This window comes from Narcine bancroftii, chromosome 5 (assembly GCF_036971445.1).
Source record: "Narcine bancroftii isolate sNarBan1 chromosome 5, sNarBan1.hap1, whole genome shotgun sequence".
Taxonomy (NCBI): domain Eukaryota; kingdom Metazoa; phylum Chordata; class Chondrichthyes; order Torpediniformes; family Narcinidae; genus Narcine; species Narcine bancroftii.
This window is the reverse complement of record NC_091473.1, coordinates 169074846-169090602: the sequence shown is the minus strand read 5'-3', so window position 1 is coordinate 169090602 and position 15757 is coordinate 169074846. Positions and strand designations below refer to the sequence as shown.

Genomic DNA, 15757 nt, shown 5'->3' with positions numbered 1-15757 from the left:
TATACTTTTGGTCATATTATTCTTACACAACTTCATCCAATTTTTTTTCACTTAATGGAGTATTTAAATCTAATTCCCATCTTAATCTTGATTTATGTATCCTGAATTTGGGGGCCTTAGTTTGAAGCAAGTTATACATAACTAAAATAAATTTATTTATAATCGTATTACAAATCAGTAATTCTAATTCACTTTGATTAGGTAATGTCAAAATAGGACCTATTTTGCCAGATTAAAAAAAATTTCAACTTGTTAATCACAAAATAAAGTATTACTAGGTACATTAAATTTTTTCCCTCATTCTTTCAAATCTTATAAATCTCCCATCCTCAAAGCAATCTTCAATTCTCCTAATACTCTTATTTCCAAATCCACAAGAATTGATTATCCATGGAAAAAGGATAAGCCTATTTTGATATGGAGGAATTTTTCTAGATATTAAACTTGTATCAATTTCATTATCAATATTATTCCACAACTTCATCAAATATTTCAAGATAGATGATTCCCTACTTCCAAATAATATCTTAGAATTCCACTTGTAAATAAAATCTTGGGGATCCATAAACCCCTATTGCATTAAAGTCCCAAGTTGGAATATTATCTAAATTAAACAATACATTTATAAATCTCAATTGAGCTGCTTTATAATAATTCTTAAAATGAAGAAGACACAAACCCCAAACTCCTATTTCTAAGTCAAATTTTCCAAAAAAAGCCCTAGGTATTTTCTTTCCATAATAATTTCCTAACTACTGCATTTAAATCCTTAAAACTTTTTTTGAAGGAATTGGAATGGGAATTAATTGAAATGGATATTGAATTCTAGGAAAAACATTCATTTTAACAAAGTTAACTCAACCAGCTAAAGTAATAGGTAAATTATTCTACTTTTTAATATCAGCAACAATTCTATTAAACAAGGGTAAATAATTCAATTTATATATATTTTAAAAAATCATTATCAATTCTAATACTTAAATATTTTATACCCATGTCTGGCCACCTAAAATTTGTGACTATTTTACAATCTGTATAATCACCCACAGCTAAGGGCATAATCTCACTTTTTTTTCCCAATTAACCAGAGATTTCCCCATATTCTTTCAATCTAATCTGTAATTGAAATAATATTTTTAGGATCTGTTAAATAAACAAAAACATCATCAGCAAATAAATTAATTTTATATTCTTCTTGATTCACTTTAATTACCTTGATCTTAGAATCTTTTCTAATAAGTTCAGTTAAAGTTTTAATTGCTAAAATAAATAATGCAAGGGGCAATGGAAATGTTGTTGACTTGACCTAGTTAATGGAAAAGAAGCAGAAATTTGTCCATTAGCAATAACCTTCACCAATTTATAAACGTAGAACCAATACCAAACTTCTCCAATACTTTGAACAAAAAATTGCATTCCAATCTATCAAGTCTTTTCCACATCCAAAGTTATTGCAATACTACGATCTATTCTTTTCTGAATTAATTTAATTAAGCTAATTAATCTTACAATATTTTCTGCAGAATACAGTTTTTTAATAAAACCTGCTTGATCCATATGAATTTAATCAGGCAGATAATCTATTTGCTAACAATTTTGCAATAATTTTATAATCTAAATTCAATAAAGGTATTGGATGATAAGATACAGGATTTAACAAGTCTTTATCTTTCTTTGATATAACTAATTATTGTCTTTGAAAAATAATCTGAAAAATAATGGGCTTCTGTCGCTTGCTTTAGCACCTCCATAAACAGAGGTATTAAAAGATCCTTAAACTTGTTTTCCATCTGAATGAAGTTTAAAGACTTCATTAATTTCTCATTGTAAAAGGAGCATCCAAATTTTTCTGATCTTGATATGTCAAACTATATCAATTTATCTGAGATAAAAATTTATCACTCTTACCTTCATCTCCAATAAATTCTGATCTGTATAAATCAGAATAAAAAATACTTTAAAATATCATTAATTTCTTTTGGATTGTCTGTAATAATCTTTGATCTCTTCCTAGCAGGGTTAATTATTCTAGAAGATTGTTCAGTTTTTAACAGCCAAATTAAAGCGTTGCTCTTTTTCCTAATTCATAGTATCTTTGCTTAGTTCTATTAATCAATTTTTCAGTCCTATACATCTGAATTGCATTAAAATGAAACTTGTTATTTATTAATTGCTTTCTTCTCATCCAAAGGTTTTTTTTGTAATACGTTTTTCAAATCCTTTATTTTCCTTTCTAATTGATTTTCTCTTTGGTATAATCTTTCTTAATTTTTGATGTAAAACATGATATGTCCTTTTAAATATGCCCTTAATATGTCCCAAACAAAAATTTATTAGAAACAGAATTTAAAAACTCCTGAATATGCTTTCTTATAAATTCACACAAATCTTTCCTTTTTAACAATGTTGAAATTATTTGGCATCTATAAACTGTTTGTTCCTTTTCCAAAAATAAATACGACATTAAAAGTGGTGAATGATCAGATAATATTCTGGCCTTATAATCTATATTCATAACATTTCCTTGCAATTGTGCCAAAATTAAAAGTAAATCTTATCCTAGTGTAAGAATCAAATTTATTTGAATAAAAAGAATAATCCTTTTCTTTAGGGTTTAATCTCCAAATATATATTAAATTCAAACCTTTCATAACATTTAAAATTACCTTAGCTGCTTTAGTTTGAATAACTCTTTGGTAGTTTGGTAGTTTTATCCAAAATTGGATGCAAACAACAATTAAAATCCCCTCTTATCAATACTTTTTGATAAGTTTCTGCTCCTACCATGTTTATTATATCGTCAAAGAACTCCAGTAAATTTGTCAAATAGGGCCTGCCTTTGCTAAATCTATGCTGTATCTGCCTGATGGATTCAACTTGCTCCAGATGCCTCACTATTTCTTATTTAATGAAAGCTTCAAGCATTTTCCCAACCACAGATGTTAAACTAACTGGCCTTTAGTTCCCTGCCTTTTGCCTATATCCTTTTTAAATAGTGATGTGACATTTGTTGTCTTCCAATCCACCAGGATCTGTCCAGAGTCTAGAGAATTTTGGTAAATTATCACCAAAGCCTCGATTATAACCTCTTCCATTTATTTCAGTACCCTGGGATGTATTCCATCAGGGGACATCTATCTTTAGACCCACAAGTTTGCTCAGCACTACCTCTTTAGTGACAGCTATTGCATCCAGGTCCTCACCTCCCATCACATCCATCACATCTGTCTTTGGCATGTAGATGTGTCCTCCTCCAGAGGCCTAACACAAAATCATCATTCAAGGCTTCAGGCATTACATCATTACCCAATATCAATTTCCCCTTCTCGTTCTTCTGGGTTAATCCCACTTGCCTGCATGTGGTCCATACCCCTTCAAGCTCTTCTATTCTATAAATCTTTCAAATTGCCTTTTGAATGTTACTATGCCAGTGATTTTCCAACCATTGACATCAAACTCACTCGTCAGTAGTTGTCTGGCTTGACCTTGCTGACACAACATTCGGAACCCTCCAGTCTTCCAGCTCCTCACCTGAGGCCGATGATAATGGCAATACTTCTCATCAGTCTTTACAATGGAGGACATCACAGAAGCCAAGAGGAAACAAGTGGTGAGGTGGCGAACCATTATCAGACTCACCAGGGAGGAGGTCTTCACAGCCTTGGAGCATATTGAAGTGGACAAATCCCCAGTTCATTAGGCCTGCAGGATTTGTCTAATCTGGTCCAAGGGAAGCTGGAGAAGAAATAGTGGAGAGCCCTGCTGACATAATTTTTAGAAGTAGCCAAATAAATTTTCCTTCCTTCTTGGGGGGTAAATCTGAAAACAGTGAAGCCAAAGTAAGCACACTGAATCACTGACAGAACTCATCAATGCCTGAAACAGCTTGCTACTGCAATTTCAATGTGCATGTTATTTTGGATCTAAGTGAGCAACCTGCAGACTGTATCAAACTATTCTATTTCTTCATAATGCTGTTGACAAGGTCATGCAGAGTTTTGCAAAAAAAGGATCAGGTTCAGCAATTTATCATTCTGCCATTTTCATAACATGCTGCAAATAAAAACTTGCAGCAAGTAGGGTAGCATTGGTGAAAAGGATCTGATTTCTATTTTTAAACTTCTAATTTATTTTATAGCTTCTCATCATTTATTCAAGCTACATCTTGTATGAAAGATGTTAAAGAATAATTCTTACTATTTTATAAGACACCCTGTTACTTTATTAATTGACCTAATGGCATGGGAACTTCTTACTACTTCTACCCGTTGTTTTTGATGGCAGAGGCAAGAAGGCTCCAGAGGACGATGCAATTTTAAAAAAATGTGGTTATTTTCAGGAGTTATTTGATGCTTAAATTCAGTCAGATGATTGGAAGAACGAGAGTGGAAATTAACACCGCGAGTATTTATTTGACCTTGTTAATGTATGATAAATAACTCAAGGAAGCAATGCATGTCAACAGCGATAACAAATATAACATGAGTATTTTTTATTGTTCTGTCACATTGCATCCAGTGGATAGAATGGAAATGTTATTGTAAATATTTAATGTAACATAAAATGCATTATATATGAAAGATATATCAAAACTTGAATCTCAGCAGAATTATTTTTTGCTTTTTTTTTGTAGCGACCATAAACTAAATATTGCACAAATCATTGAGGTTTGCTTTAACATAAAATCTAGATATGACAGTTTGATAGGTTGCAACAAAAGAGTTTAGTAAGGTAAACAATAGAGATACATCTTTCATTTCACTTTAGTCATTACCTGGATCAAAAATGCTGAAAAGTCAACCAGGGCTGTTTTTGTTGGTGGAAAGCATTAAAAAAAATTATTCCAGAAATGACAGGAGATTATGAAAGCTGTCATTTGACAGTACCCTGTAACAACTGCAATTATCTTTTTGCAAATGAATTCAATTTCATCAATAATTAGGCTTTTTTTAAGGAAAATTAAATCAAGTTCTCTAGCATTTGATTGAATGGTAACCATAATAAAGACTGTAAATGTCAGAATATATTGAAATTTTCATGCCAAATGATAAATCATTAGGAGTTAATTGTAGTTCATCACAAAATGCTTGTCATTGACATTTATAATGTAAACAGGTTCCATAACCACTGGGCTAATTAATATAAGGAGCATTTTAAAAAGATGCTCGGAGAGAATTTAATGCATGGTAATTCCATGAGATATCCTTTGGAACATTTTTGACATTGGTTAAATTAATTCTGCCATTACTTGAAGGAACTCCCAAACTCCCTCAGGATCACTCTTTTGCATTTTGTTGGAATCTCCAGGAGAATATTTGTAGATTTATTTTCATACCACATTTTAAAATCCCAGTGACTTGTAAACTCTACTACTGCCACCTAAAGGAACTCAGATAAAATTACACAGTAAAGACAGCTCAGTTAGCATGGCGGCTAGCACAACGCTATTACAGCACCAGCGACTGGGTTTCGAATCCTGCTGCTGTATGTAAGGTGTTTGCATGTTCTTCCCATGTCTGCGTGAGTTTGCTCTGGTTGCTACGGTTTCATCCCACCCTTCAAACGTACTGGGGTTGTAGCTCAATTGGGTGGCATGGGCCAGAAGGGCCTGTTGCCATGCTGTAGATCTAAATTTAAATCAACCAATAGCCCAATTCTAATAGTTGCAGGCAGCTTTGAAAAAGTTTAGGAAACAATATAAATGAACAGTGAGGTCAATAAAAATAGCATAAATGGGAGTTTGCCCAGAGTGGATCACACGAACAAACATTTCTGGGTAAAACTATGGCAATTGCAAATTTGCATTGAACACCTGATGTGTTTCCTCTCATAAAGAACTCACCTGATAATATCTTTATTTGGGTAAAGCCCATCTTTATCTCACTGCAATATAAACAGAAAGTTCTAAGCAATATGGGACATTTACTGTCTGTTCCCTGCGTCTTCTGTCTTCTCCTTGCCAACCAGAGTGTCAGTCTTTCTGAGCCATGGGACCTGGAATGAATATTTATGCAGCTAAATGCTGGATAAAACATGCAGTGTTAGCTTAAACACACTCTGTTGAATTTTGAAGTTGGTGACCTGTGGTTTGTTGCTCCATGAGGTCTCCCAGTGTCAGCAGTGTTCCTTTTCATAGTCAAGAAAGCAATGAAAAAGCACCATGTGTTCCTTGTTCCACTCCACAATGGCCACTGTGCATTACTTTTTTGCTTCAACTTAGTCAGTGAGGGCAGAAATAATTGCCAGAATACTCTGGTAAAAATGGATTTTTACAGGCTCAATGCTGGCAGATGTAGGGCAACACCATCTCATTTTGAGGATCTGACCACCATTTAATAAATTCTTGTCTAAAACTAAACCCTAAGTGGCAAGAAATGATTTCTTAGCCTGAGTGGCCATTATATTTTCCTTCATTAATTACCTCACAGCTATGCAGAGCTCGACTTTTGAATACTGAAACAAATCAATAGTTACACTGCTTGCAGGGGATTCATGACTTCAAAAGATAAGACTTACCTATGACTGAAAATCAATTTTAAAAACTTTTCTTCATCCCTTTCTAAATAAATGGTGACAAATGAAACAAAATTAAATAAACTTTCAGACATATCACGGCTTATTACACCTCTCACCATCACTGGGAACAGTGTCCATTTGTCTGCAAATCTATTTTTCCTTTTATTGTCAATGTAAGAACAATGTAACCTGTTAATACTGTATAATATAAATTAATAGAAGAAAAATAAGAGGAGACTAGAGGAAACTATATTTATTACTCAAAATAATTGTGCAGAAGGTGGTTCACTTCAAATTCTGAAGCAACCAGTTTATGTAATAAATAGCCCTCTTATCTTCAATGTTTTTATAGTTCAACAGCACAGGTCACGGCAGCAGTTGCAGTCAAGCTATTATGCTTGTTACTGATGGAGCTGTGGATACATATGATACAGTATTTGCAAAATACAACTGGCCTGATCGAAAGGTAAGCGTCAAACACTTTACATTAAAATTTAAGGTTCAATTGCCTATTGTGGTTTTGGAGAAACTAGCTAGGGATTTTCAGTTCTGATCAATTATACCTCACTGATTGCATTACAATCTTAACACATTCAAATATGTTTGTAACATGTATAGAGAAAAAAAATGCAATAAAGTATTGATCCAGGTCACAATTGATCCAGGTCACAATTGATCCAGGTCACAATTGATCCAGGTCACAATTGATCCAGGTCACAATTGATCCAGGTCACAATTGATCCAGGTCACAATTGATCCAGGTCACAATTGATCCAGGTCACAATTGATCCAGGTCACAATTGTGACTTGTGCAAGAAATAGCAGGTAAAGACCATACAATCCCTCCACCTTGGTCCACCATTCAGTAAGCTTCTGCATAAATTATGTCTCCAGACCTTCTGATTCCATAAGTGCTGAAAAAGCTACCAATCTCAATCTGGAGTATAATTATAACTTGAGGATCTCTAGTTATCATGAACAGCAACACTGAAACTTTATGATCATTCCCCCTTGCGGGTGGGGGGGGGGGGGGGGACTCACCTCAGTCCTAAAAGGTTAAACCTAATGAAGAGAGTCAGACTGCAATTTAAGGCTCACCAAAACCATACAAGAAAATAGAGCAGCTTGAACCCCTCAAGCTTGTCCCGCCATTCCACGAGCTAAGCCCCTCAACCTTGCCCCACCATTCCATGAGCTAAACCCCTCAAGCTTGGCCTGCCATTCCACGAGCTAAACTCCTTAAGCTTGCCCCTCCATTCCACGAGCTAAACCCCTCAAACTTGCCCCGTCATTCCACGAGCTAAACCCCTCAAGCTTGCCCCGCCATTCCACGAGCTAAACCTCTGAAGCTTGCCCCGCCATTTCACTAGCGAAACCCCTCAAGCTTGCCCCGCCATTCCACGAGCTAAACCCCTCAAGCTTGCCCCGCCATTCCACGAGTTAAACCCCTGAAGCTGGCCCCGCCATTCCATGAGTGAAACCCCTGAAACTTGCCCCGCCGTTCCATGAGCTAAACCCCTCAAGCTTGCCCTGTCATTCCACGAGCTAAACCCCTCAAGCTTGCCCCGCCATTCCACGAGCTAGACCCCTCAAGCTTGCCCCGCCATTCCACGAGCTAGACCCCTCAAGCTTGCCCCGCCATTCCACGAGCTAGACCCCTCAAGCTTGCCCCACCTTTCCACGAGCTAGACCCCTCAAGCTTGCCCCGCCACTCCACGAGTTAGACCCCTCAAGCTTTCCCTGCCATTCACCATTCATTGAGCTTTGGCAGATCTGCCATAGCCTTTAATTCCTCAATCTCTTTTTAAAAAAAAAGTATCTCCCTCAATCAACCTCTGATTTAATCCTATCAAGCCAATAAAGGATTTGCTCTTTAACGTAGTTTTAGATGACCTTTTAACCAGTTGAAATGCCGCACATATCAAAGTAATTAATCAGTTGAATGCCAATAAATAATCCACTGACAAGAATCAGCTCCAAATTGCAATCAAATAGACCCTCCACACACAAGCCCTTTTCTGTTAAAACTGTCTGATTGCCTTTCTGTGGGATGTATAATTGAACTGTTTTATATGATAATGTTACAAATGGAATATTTCTGTTTTTCTACAAGGAATCACGTTGCCTTTTGTAGTCTGCTTCATTGAAACATTCTCAACCCTTGAAGGTAGAGATGCCAGCAGATATTTGTGAAGGTCTAACTAATTTTCTGCATTCTCTGTTACAATCTTCACCCATTGTTCCACTGGTAGTAAAATAAATGGACTTGTTCATCATTTAATGGCAATTTTAAGTCTTATTTAAGGTTCAAACCACTTCAAAAGCAAATGCAATCATTGTTGCAGCCATTGTGTATTCTAATCAATAGAAACAGTGAAAAAGTGGCAGTATCTTTAAATCCATTGTGGTGTCCTATGCGGAGTTGATTTGCTCTCTAGCAAGTGTCAGAGACCTTTATAAAGGGCAATTTGGTTAGGTTCAGTAAATGAAATAATAGATTTTGGGATAAGAAGGAAATGGGCATCAATACTGAAGCATTGTCAACTGTTGTTTAAAATGCAGTTTGAAAGACTGATGTGTGGTAGAAATCCTGCCACAAAGTGATAAAGTGGAATTTAATGCTTTAGGTTCAATAGTCACTCTTTGTCGATTTTTTAAAAAACAACCATTTTTTTCAACTGTGAAAGCCTTACTTTTGATAACTAGACATAATCTTAAGCAGAAAATAATATGTAGGCCAGAATAAATGTATATGCGTAACCATATCAACAGTATTAGAGAGAACTGACAAGACAAACTGAGAATTGCTTTATCTTGTAGGAGGTCATAGAAGATACACTATAGATGGCCATATCTTTTATTCTCACTCGCTTGTTTGTTCCAGCTGAAAGTATCTTAAATGGTGGAGATGATGGCCAAAATATTTGCTGTTGGAGTGTTTCCTAGTGAGATCGGCAGTTTCACCAAATGTTTATTTTCTTTAACTGATGCAGACAGCTTTGAATCTTACTCAATATATAAATTTGGTTGGAAATTCAGATGCATTGTTCTTTTATTTCTAGTGCCACACTGTCCAGAAATTCACCCAGCATGCTGGTCGTGAATTGCATTTTCAATTTCCATCTTTGGTGCATACATAATGAAATCATTATTTTTACAATGCTTTTTTAGAGTTTGCTGTTCAACACTATCAGAACAACTAGATTTAAATAGCTCCATTATCTCTGCTGCAGTATAATTTAAAGGGTCTGCAAAAAATCCCAATCTGATGGTGCAAAGTTGATTTGGGTTTAACATACTTAACAAATCCTTTCCTTCGGTTTGTTGTTCAGTTTATCTTTCCGTTCCTTGCACATAACCATTAACTAATATTCAACCCCATATCTATTAATTATGAATTTCTGCCACATTTAATCCATACACCAATCTCCTGGCCTACAGACTCAATACAAAGTCCAGCCTCTGACCCATCAACACCACTCATCCATGCAAGCATGAATATGTGAAAAATCAATAGAACTTCCAATGATGGAAATCTGAAATATAAAATAAAACCCTGGAAACAGGCCCTTTCTATGGAAAATTAAACAGAGTTAATATTTCAGGTTGAAGACTCTTCACCCGAACCTTTCACGGAGTAATGTATTCAGAAGTGGTAGGGCTTTGGATTACTGATTACTTGTTGATACATTTCCAAGTCAGGATGGTGTGTGTCTTAAAGAGCAACTTCCAAATGCTGGCATTCCCATGATATTGCCTCCCTTGTTCACCTTGGGTATTAGAGATTAAGGACTCTAAGAGTTTGCATTTAAAGTGAGTGGCAGCAGGGCACCCTATAGATCAGTGGTTCTCAACCTTTTTCTTAAGGTGGGATGTGAGTGGGAAGGTTGAGAACCACTGTTCTAGACCCAATTGTTACTGAAATATTTTACTTGAGAAAACTTGTAATTGGCCCATTTCCTTTGGAGTTATGAAACTATATACATACAAGTCAATTAGGTACGATTAAAACAGTGGTTATCAAACTTTTTCTTTCCACCCACATACCACCTTAAGCAATCCCTTACTAATCACAGAGCACCTATGGTGTAGGGAATACTTAAAGTGGTTTGTGCGTGGAAAGAAAAGCTTGAGAACCACTGCTATAGATAGTACAGACTGTTGTGACTGTACATCAGTGGTGGTGTGTGTGGATGAAATGTCTATCAAGTGGATCGGAAGTGCAATAAAAGTTTTGGCCAGCTCAGGAGGTCATGTTCAGGGCTTCTCACATTTTGAATTCGTCTGTCAAAAGATCAGGTAAGATGGAGATGTAGCATGGAAATTCAAGACAGTTTAAAAGAGAAATAAAGCTATACCATTCCTGCTTTTTCTAATGTAATACTGTGACAGACTGTTATATTGTATATAGATATGTTTTAAAGGAAATAAATTGTGGCAGGGTTTTTAGTGTAGGTCACATACAAGCACTTCAAAACAGACCTTATTTAAAACAGCAGACCTCTGCTCAAGTCGGACAGTCCAGACTCTGGATGCCTCTGCACAAACTTTGAAGAATGCATATCGAAACTTCACAAATAGGTTTTAATTGGACATGCTGTGGAGCTTTGGTAAGCAACAGATAAACAAACTTGGAAGATTAGGTCCAGAGCTGCAGTCTGAGTGCAGTTGGCTGTTCTAAGAGGATTGTGTGGTTTTCTCTGAGAGTGTGAGAGAGTGAAAATAAATTCGGTTCTACAGTTCAGCAGCAGCAGCTGGGACTGGAACAGGACAAGCTGGCAAGCTTGTGGAAAAACCCCATTTTGAAGACTGGTTGTGAGTTCTTAGCTCAGCCTGGTCAAAACCCTTGTGTTCCATACAAGAGGAGATTGCTGGTTGTATAATGTTTCACTTGAAATGAGGGTAACAAAAAGAAACTCTTGTGGTGACCTGAAAGAAAGAGGTTATCATCTGGAAAACCCTGATGGGCAAGTTTCTTCGGCAAGTCACTGAAGTGGCTGATCAGAAGGAATCAGTTGTGGGTGTCCAACGAGCAGCAAATCTCTCTCTGAAAACCGAGAACCTTCCTGAGTGGTAATCATTTACCTTTCAAGCATCAAACCCTGGTGAAATTCATAGATGTTAAATTCTGTGCACGGTATATGAATTGACTGCAACCCGTGAACTCAGAGGAATGAGAAGTGAGATTGGACTGTGAATCAAAGAACTTTTCTGAACATACACACATTACATACACATGTGCTTGGAATTAGAAAGGGGTCGTTAATAGTAATAAGTTAAAGTTTGATATTGCTTTCATGTTTAAAGATGATTAAAAGCAATTTTTGTCTAAGAAACCATTTGTCAGTGAATTTCTATTGCTGGGTTTTGGAGTCCTCGGGGCCCATAACAATATCTTTTCAGATCCTTCTGATATTCTACTTGAATTATTCCACATTTGTTAGAGGCCATTTGAATATTAAAAATTATGATTAATTTGTAAAAATTAATTATGGAATTGGGATACTAAAGGAGATAGGAAATTAATACATAGTCACATTCAAATTGATAGTCTTTGGCATTGTCAATAAATTCCTTTCCTGACATGAGCTTGATGAAATTGATGAATTTCCCATGTTGTTACAAACCACAGTCACTCAGAACTGGCAAATATATTTTCTAATTATTTGATTAACGGATTATATTTAATGACTCTGATATATAAAAAATCTAAAATGGCCTAAAGCAGGTTGGGAAAGCAGTGAAACCTCGTTCCAGCAAGTATTGAATAATCCTGAGAAGTTGGTTTTAAATGTAATTTTTAAGCCTTTTGTTGACTCATTGTCCAGCCTTCCATATTCATTTCTGCAGGAGTTAGCTATTCTTGGAATCCTGTGAAATTAGTGTAGTGACATAGCTATGGTGTGTTTCACCATTATCGATCATGAAGGACAGCTGACAGTGATTTTGTACATCATTTGCCTTGGTTGTTTGATCATTCCACATATTCACCTTGTTGCCCATTTACTAAATTCTTTATTTTTCTTTTTAAGTTATATTTATTAAGTGTAATTTAAAAAAAATATATACAAATCCAATACGTAACCTGGAATATAGAAAAGACAGATCATTTGTACATTTCAAATAAAACCTTGTACAAATTGTACAAACATAGTACAAATTGTGTGGTCCCTTCCCAATCAAACCCATTATATCAAAATATTTAAAAAATAACTAAAAAGGAAAAAGAAAAAGCCCTCCCATTAACAAACCCCTCCCTCTAAACAAGGCAAACTTGCATATCTAATATACATAGGAAACAAAGGATGACATTCGGAAACCAGGTCAGGAGCATCCAAACACCCTAATTTTTTAAATTATGGAATTGGCCCCATGACTTGTAAAAATTCACCTTTACATCTTTAACATTGTATCTGATTTTTTTTTTCTAAACTTAGGAAGGACATGACCTCCTGTAACCATTGAATATGAGTAGATGGAGGGTTGTCTTTCCATTTCATCAAAATTGCCTGTCCAGCTATCAGAGGTAAAAGCTCAAATTTGCTTCTGAGATGAAGTCGATACTATTCCCTCTTGAGAAAAACCAAACCGAGCAATTAAGGGGCATGGTTCTAATTTGACCCTAAAAATGGATGCTAAAGTTAGAAAATATTTGGAAAAATTACTTTCAAAACTAGGGCAAGTCCAAAACATGTATCAATAAAGCCTTAAAAAAATTACATTTATCACATGATGGATCAATATCAGAATAGAAACAAGATAACATAACTTTTGAAATATGTGCTCTATGCACTGCTTTAAATTGCAACAAACAATGTAGTGCACAGAAGGAGGATTCATTAATCTGATTTAGAAGAATATCCCAGTCCTCATCTGGAAGTGACAAATCCAAATGATGCTCCCAATAACTTTAGATTTGAGAACAGTTTCATTAGTTAAGATCAATCAAATCACTATAAATAATTGATATTGAGCTTCTATGAAAAATTGAAAGTCAAAAAGTGAATCAAGAATATTTGTTTCAGAAATCCATGGAAAATCAGAAAACGTGGACTGAAGAAAATGTCTGCCTTGTTACTATCTGAAAAAAAAACTATTGGGTGATTTAAATTTTACCCTCATCTGTTCAAAAGAAGCAAAATTATGTCAAATAAAATGATCTTTACAATTATTAATCCCCAGTCTACACCACTCATGAAAACAGTGGGTCTCAACCTTTTTCTTTTCATTCACTTACCACTTTAAGTATTCCTAATGCCATAGATGCTCTGTGATTAGTAAGGGATTACTTAAGGTGGTATTTGGATGGAAAGAAAAAGTTTGAAAACCACTGTTTTAATTGTCCCTAATTAACACGTTATGTGCACAGTTTCATAACTCCAAAGGAAATGGGCCATTGACAATTTTTCTCACGTAAAATATTTCAGTAACAATTGGGTCGAGAGCAGTGATTCTCAACCTTCCCTTCCCACTCACATCCCACTTTAAGCAATCCCTTACTAATCACAGAGCACTGATGGCATAGGGATTACTTAAACTGGGATGTGAGTGGAAAGAAAAAGGTTGAGAACCACTGCCCTAAAAGCTGCATCTGTCAAACAAGGTTGTTTTTTTTTAAAAAAAAAGATTAGTTATAATAGGACTGGCTCAAGGAAAAACACAAAATCCTTAACATTCCAACCATAACAAACGCAGTTTCACTAAAATGCTGCAATTTTGTTAATTTTAAAAATATTTTCCTTTTCTTTGCTTTCAACCCATACTCTTTCTATCCTCTATATTGTTTTTAAATACTCTATCCTTTTCGTTCTTTGGTTGGAGAGAGCCGCTCCACATGATGTTCATGGGGTTCCTAATTAAGCTTTTACAATCTTGCTTTAATTTGATATCCGTTCAAAGTTGCAGGAATATTTACCACAATTTAATATGATGTCATAAAAGTCCAATTAATGCTTTTCACCATCAAACTTGTCATTGCAGCAATTTCTGTGGCTATGATTCGGTTGTCTAGGCTTTGGATCTCAAAGAAAAGCTCTCCTTGACATGTCCTTAACAAAGAAAAGCACCACTAATGCAGTGGAAGAACATTAACATGCTCCATTAACACTAACATACAAATCAATGCATAAATTAGTTGTAATGCTGAGTGCAAACAAAATCATCATGACTTTGATGCTGGGATAGAGGATTTTTTTTCCCTCGTGACAGAAACAATTATTTCAAAAGCAAAGCTACTAATTAACCTCTATTTAATTCAACATTATTAATCACTTCTCTTGCACTTCGTGTCACTTCTGTCTGTGTAAAATCTTGGATCTCTTTGGGCTGAATATTTTTGCTTCTGTGGAGAGAAATCCCGGAGAAATACAAACAATGATACAAAAGGGAAAAATGGAAATGCAAAAATAAAGGTGAATTAAAAAATTCAATTGGGTTACCATGCGGGATCCACTCTGCGTGCATATTGTCGATTTCAACAATTTGCATAATAAAAAGTGGCAATTTACATAATAAAGTCTTGTGATGCAATACGTGCAAGGTGCACATTTTCAAATTGTGCTAGAAATATGCATATAAACATATATATTCCTTTCCTGCCAGTGTTTGGCCATACCGCAACTTTTACTAGGTTGCTATCTGTACTACCAAGGGTTTAAAAAGTGGCAGGAAATGTGTGCATATTCCCTGCTCTAATGACGCCAACAGCACATTTTTTAGAAATAACAACCATGTTGTCCAATGTCTAAAACTGAAATACTCCTGAGGGACTAAAGAAAGGCTAATACTTTTTTAGTCTCTCTCTCTCTCTCTCTCTTGCTCTCTCTATGGGTGGGTATAGCCACTTCTACTCATACATTGTCCAGCTGAAAGCCACGCCTTTCATTTCCCTTTATGCTCTTCAATTTCTGCACTACTTTTGACTTTTGCATCTTTAGCTCTCTTGAAAGTGAAAACAAAATGCAAATTTATGACTTCTTTTCCTGCTGGTATAAGGTTGTTTGACTTCCTGTGTTACTGGGCCAGCAGCCAGGGAGAGAGGATACTGGGGCTGGATTACTAGTGAGCCTCTTCCACAAGACAGCAGATTAAAGTTCTGAGCCACGTGTGTGCAAGGACACCCAGAAGAATCTCCTTAATTCCATCCAGAGGAGCTTGGCTTGTATCAGAAATATATATATTTTTTATTCTTTTAGACCTCAGAGACATGCAATATTAGAAAGTTAGTTGAGTGTATCCAATG

The 15757-nt window shown here is 35.6% G+C and overlaps 1 protein-coding gene and 1 long non-coding RNA gene across 23 annotated transcripts in view; both read left to right on the top strand.

The window, feature by feature from the left end:
• cacna2d3a (calcium channel, voltage-dependent, alpha 2/delta subunit 3a) overlaps nt 1–15757 on the top strand; it is a 732424-nt gene that overhangs the window by 377980 nt on the left and 338687 nt on the right. For all 22 annotated transcript variants that reach the window (XR_011358017.1, XR_011358016.1, XR_011358018.1 and 19 more), the window contains one exon: nt 6869–6982. Coding sequence is in view for 18 of the 22 variants with exons in the window: in XM_069939674.1 (XP_069795775.1) it covers nt 6869–6982 (114 nt within the window). In the remaining 4 variants the exon portion in view is untranslated. The remainder of the gene's footprint in view (nt 1–6868; nt 6983–15757) is intronic.
• LOC138764167 (uncharacterized) lies at nt 7267–8797 on the top strand. Its single transcript, XR_011358022.1, has 2 exons — nt 7267–7341; nt 8630–8797. It is a non-coding gene; the product is annotated as an uncharacterized lncRNA (long non-coding RNA).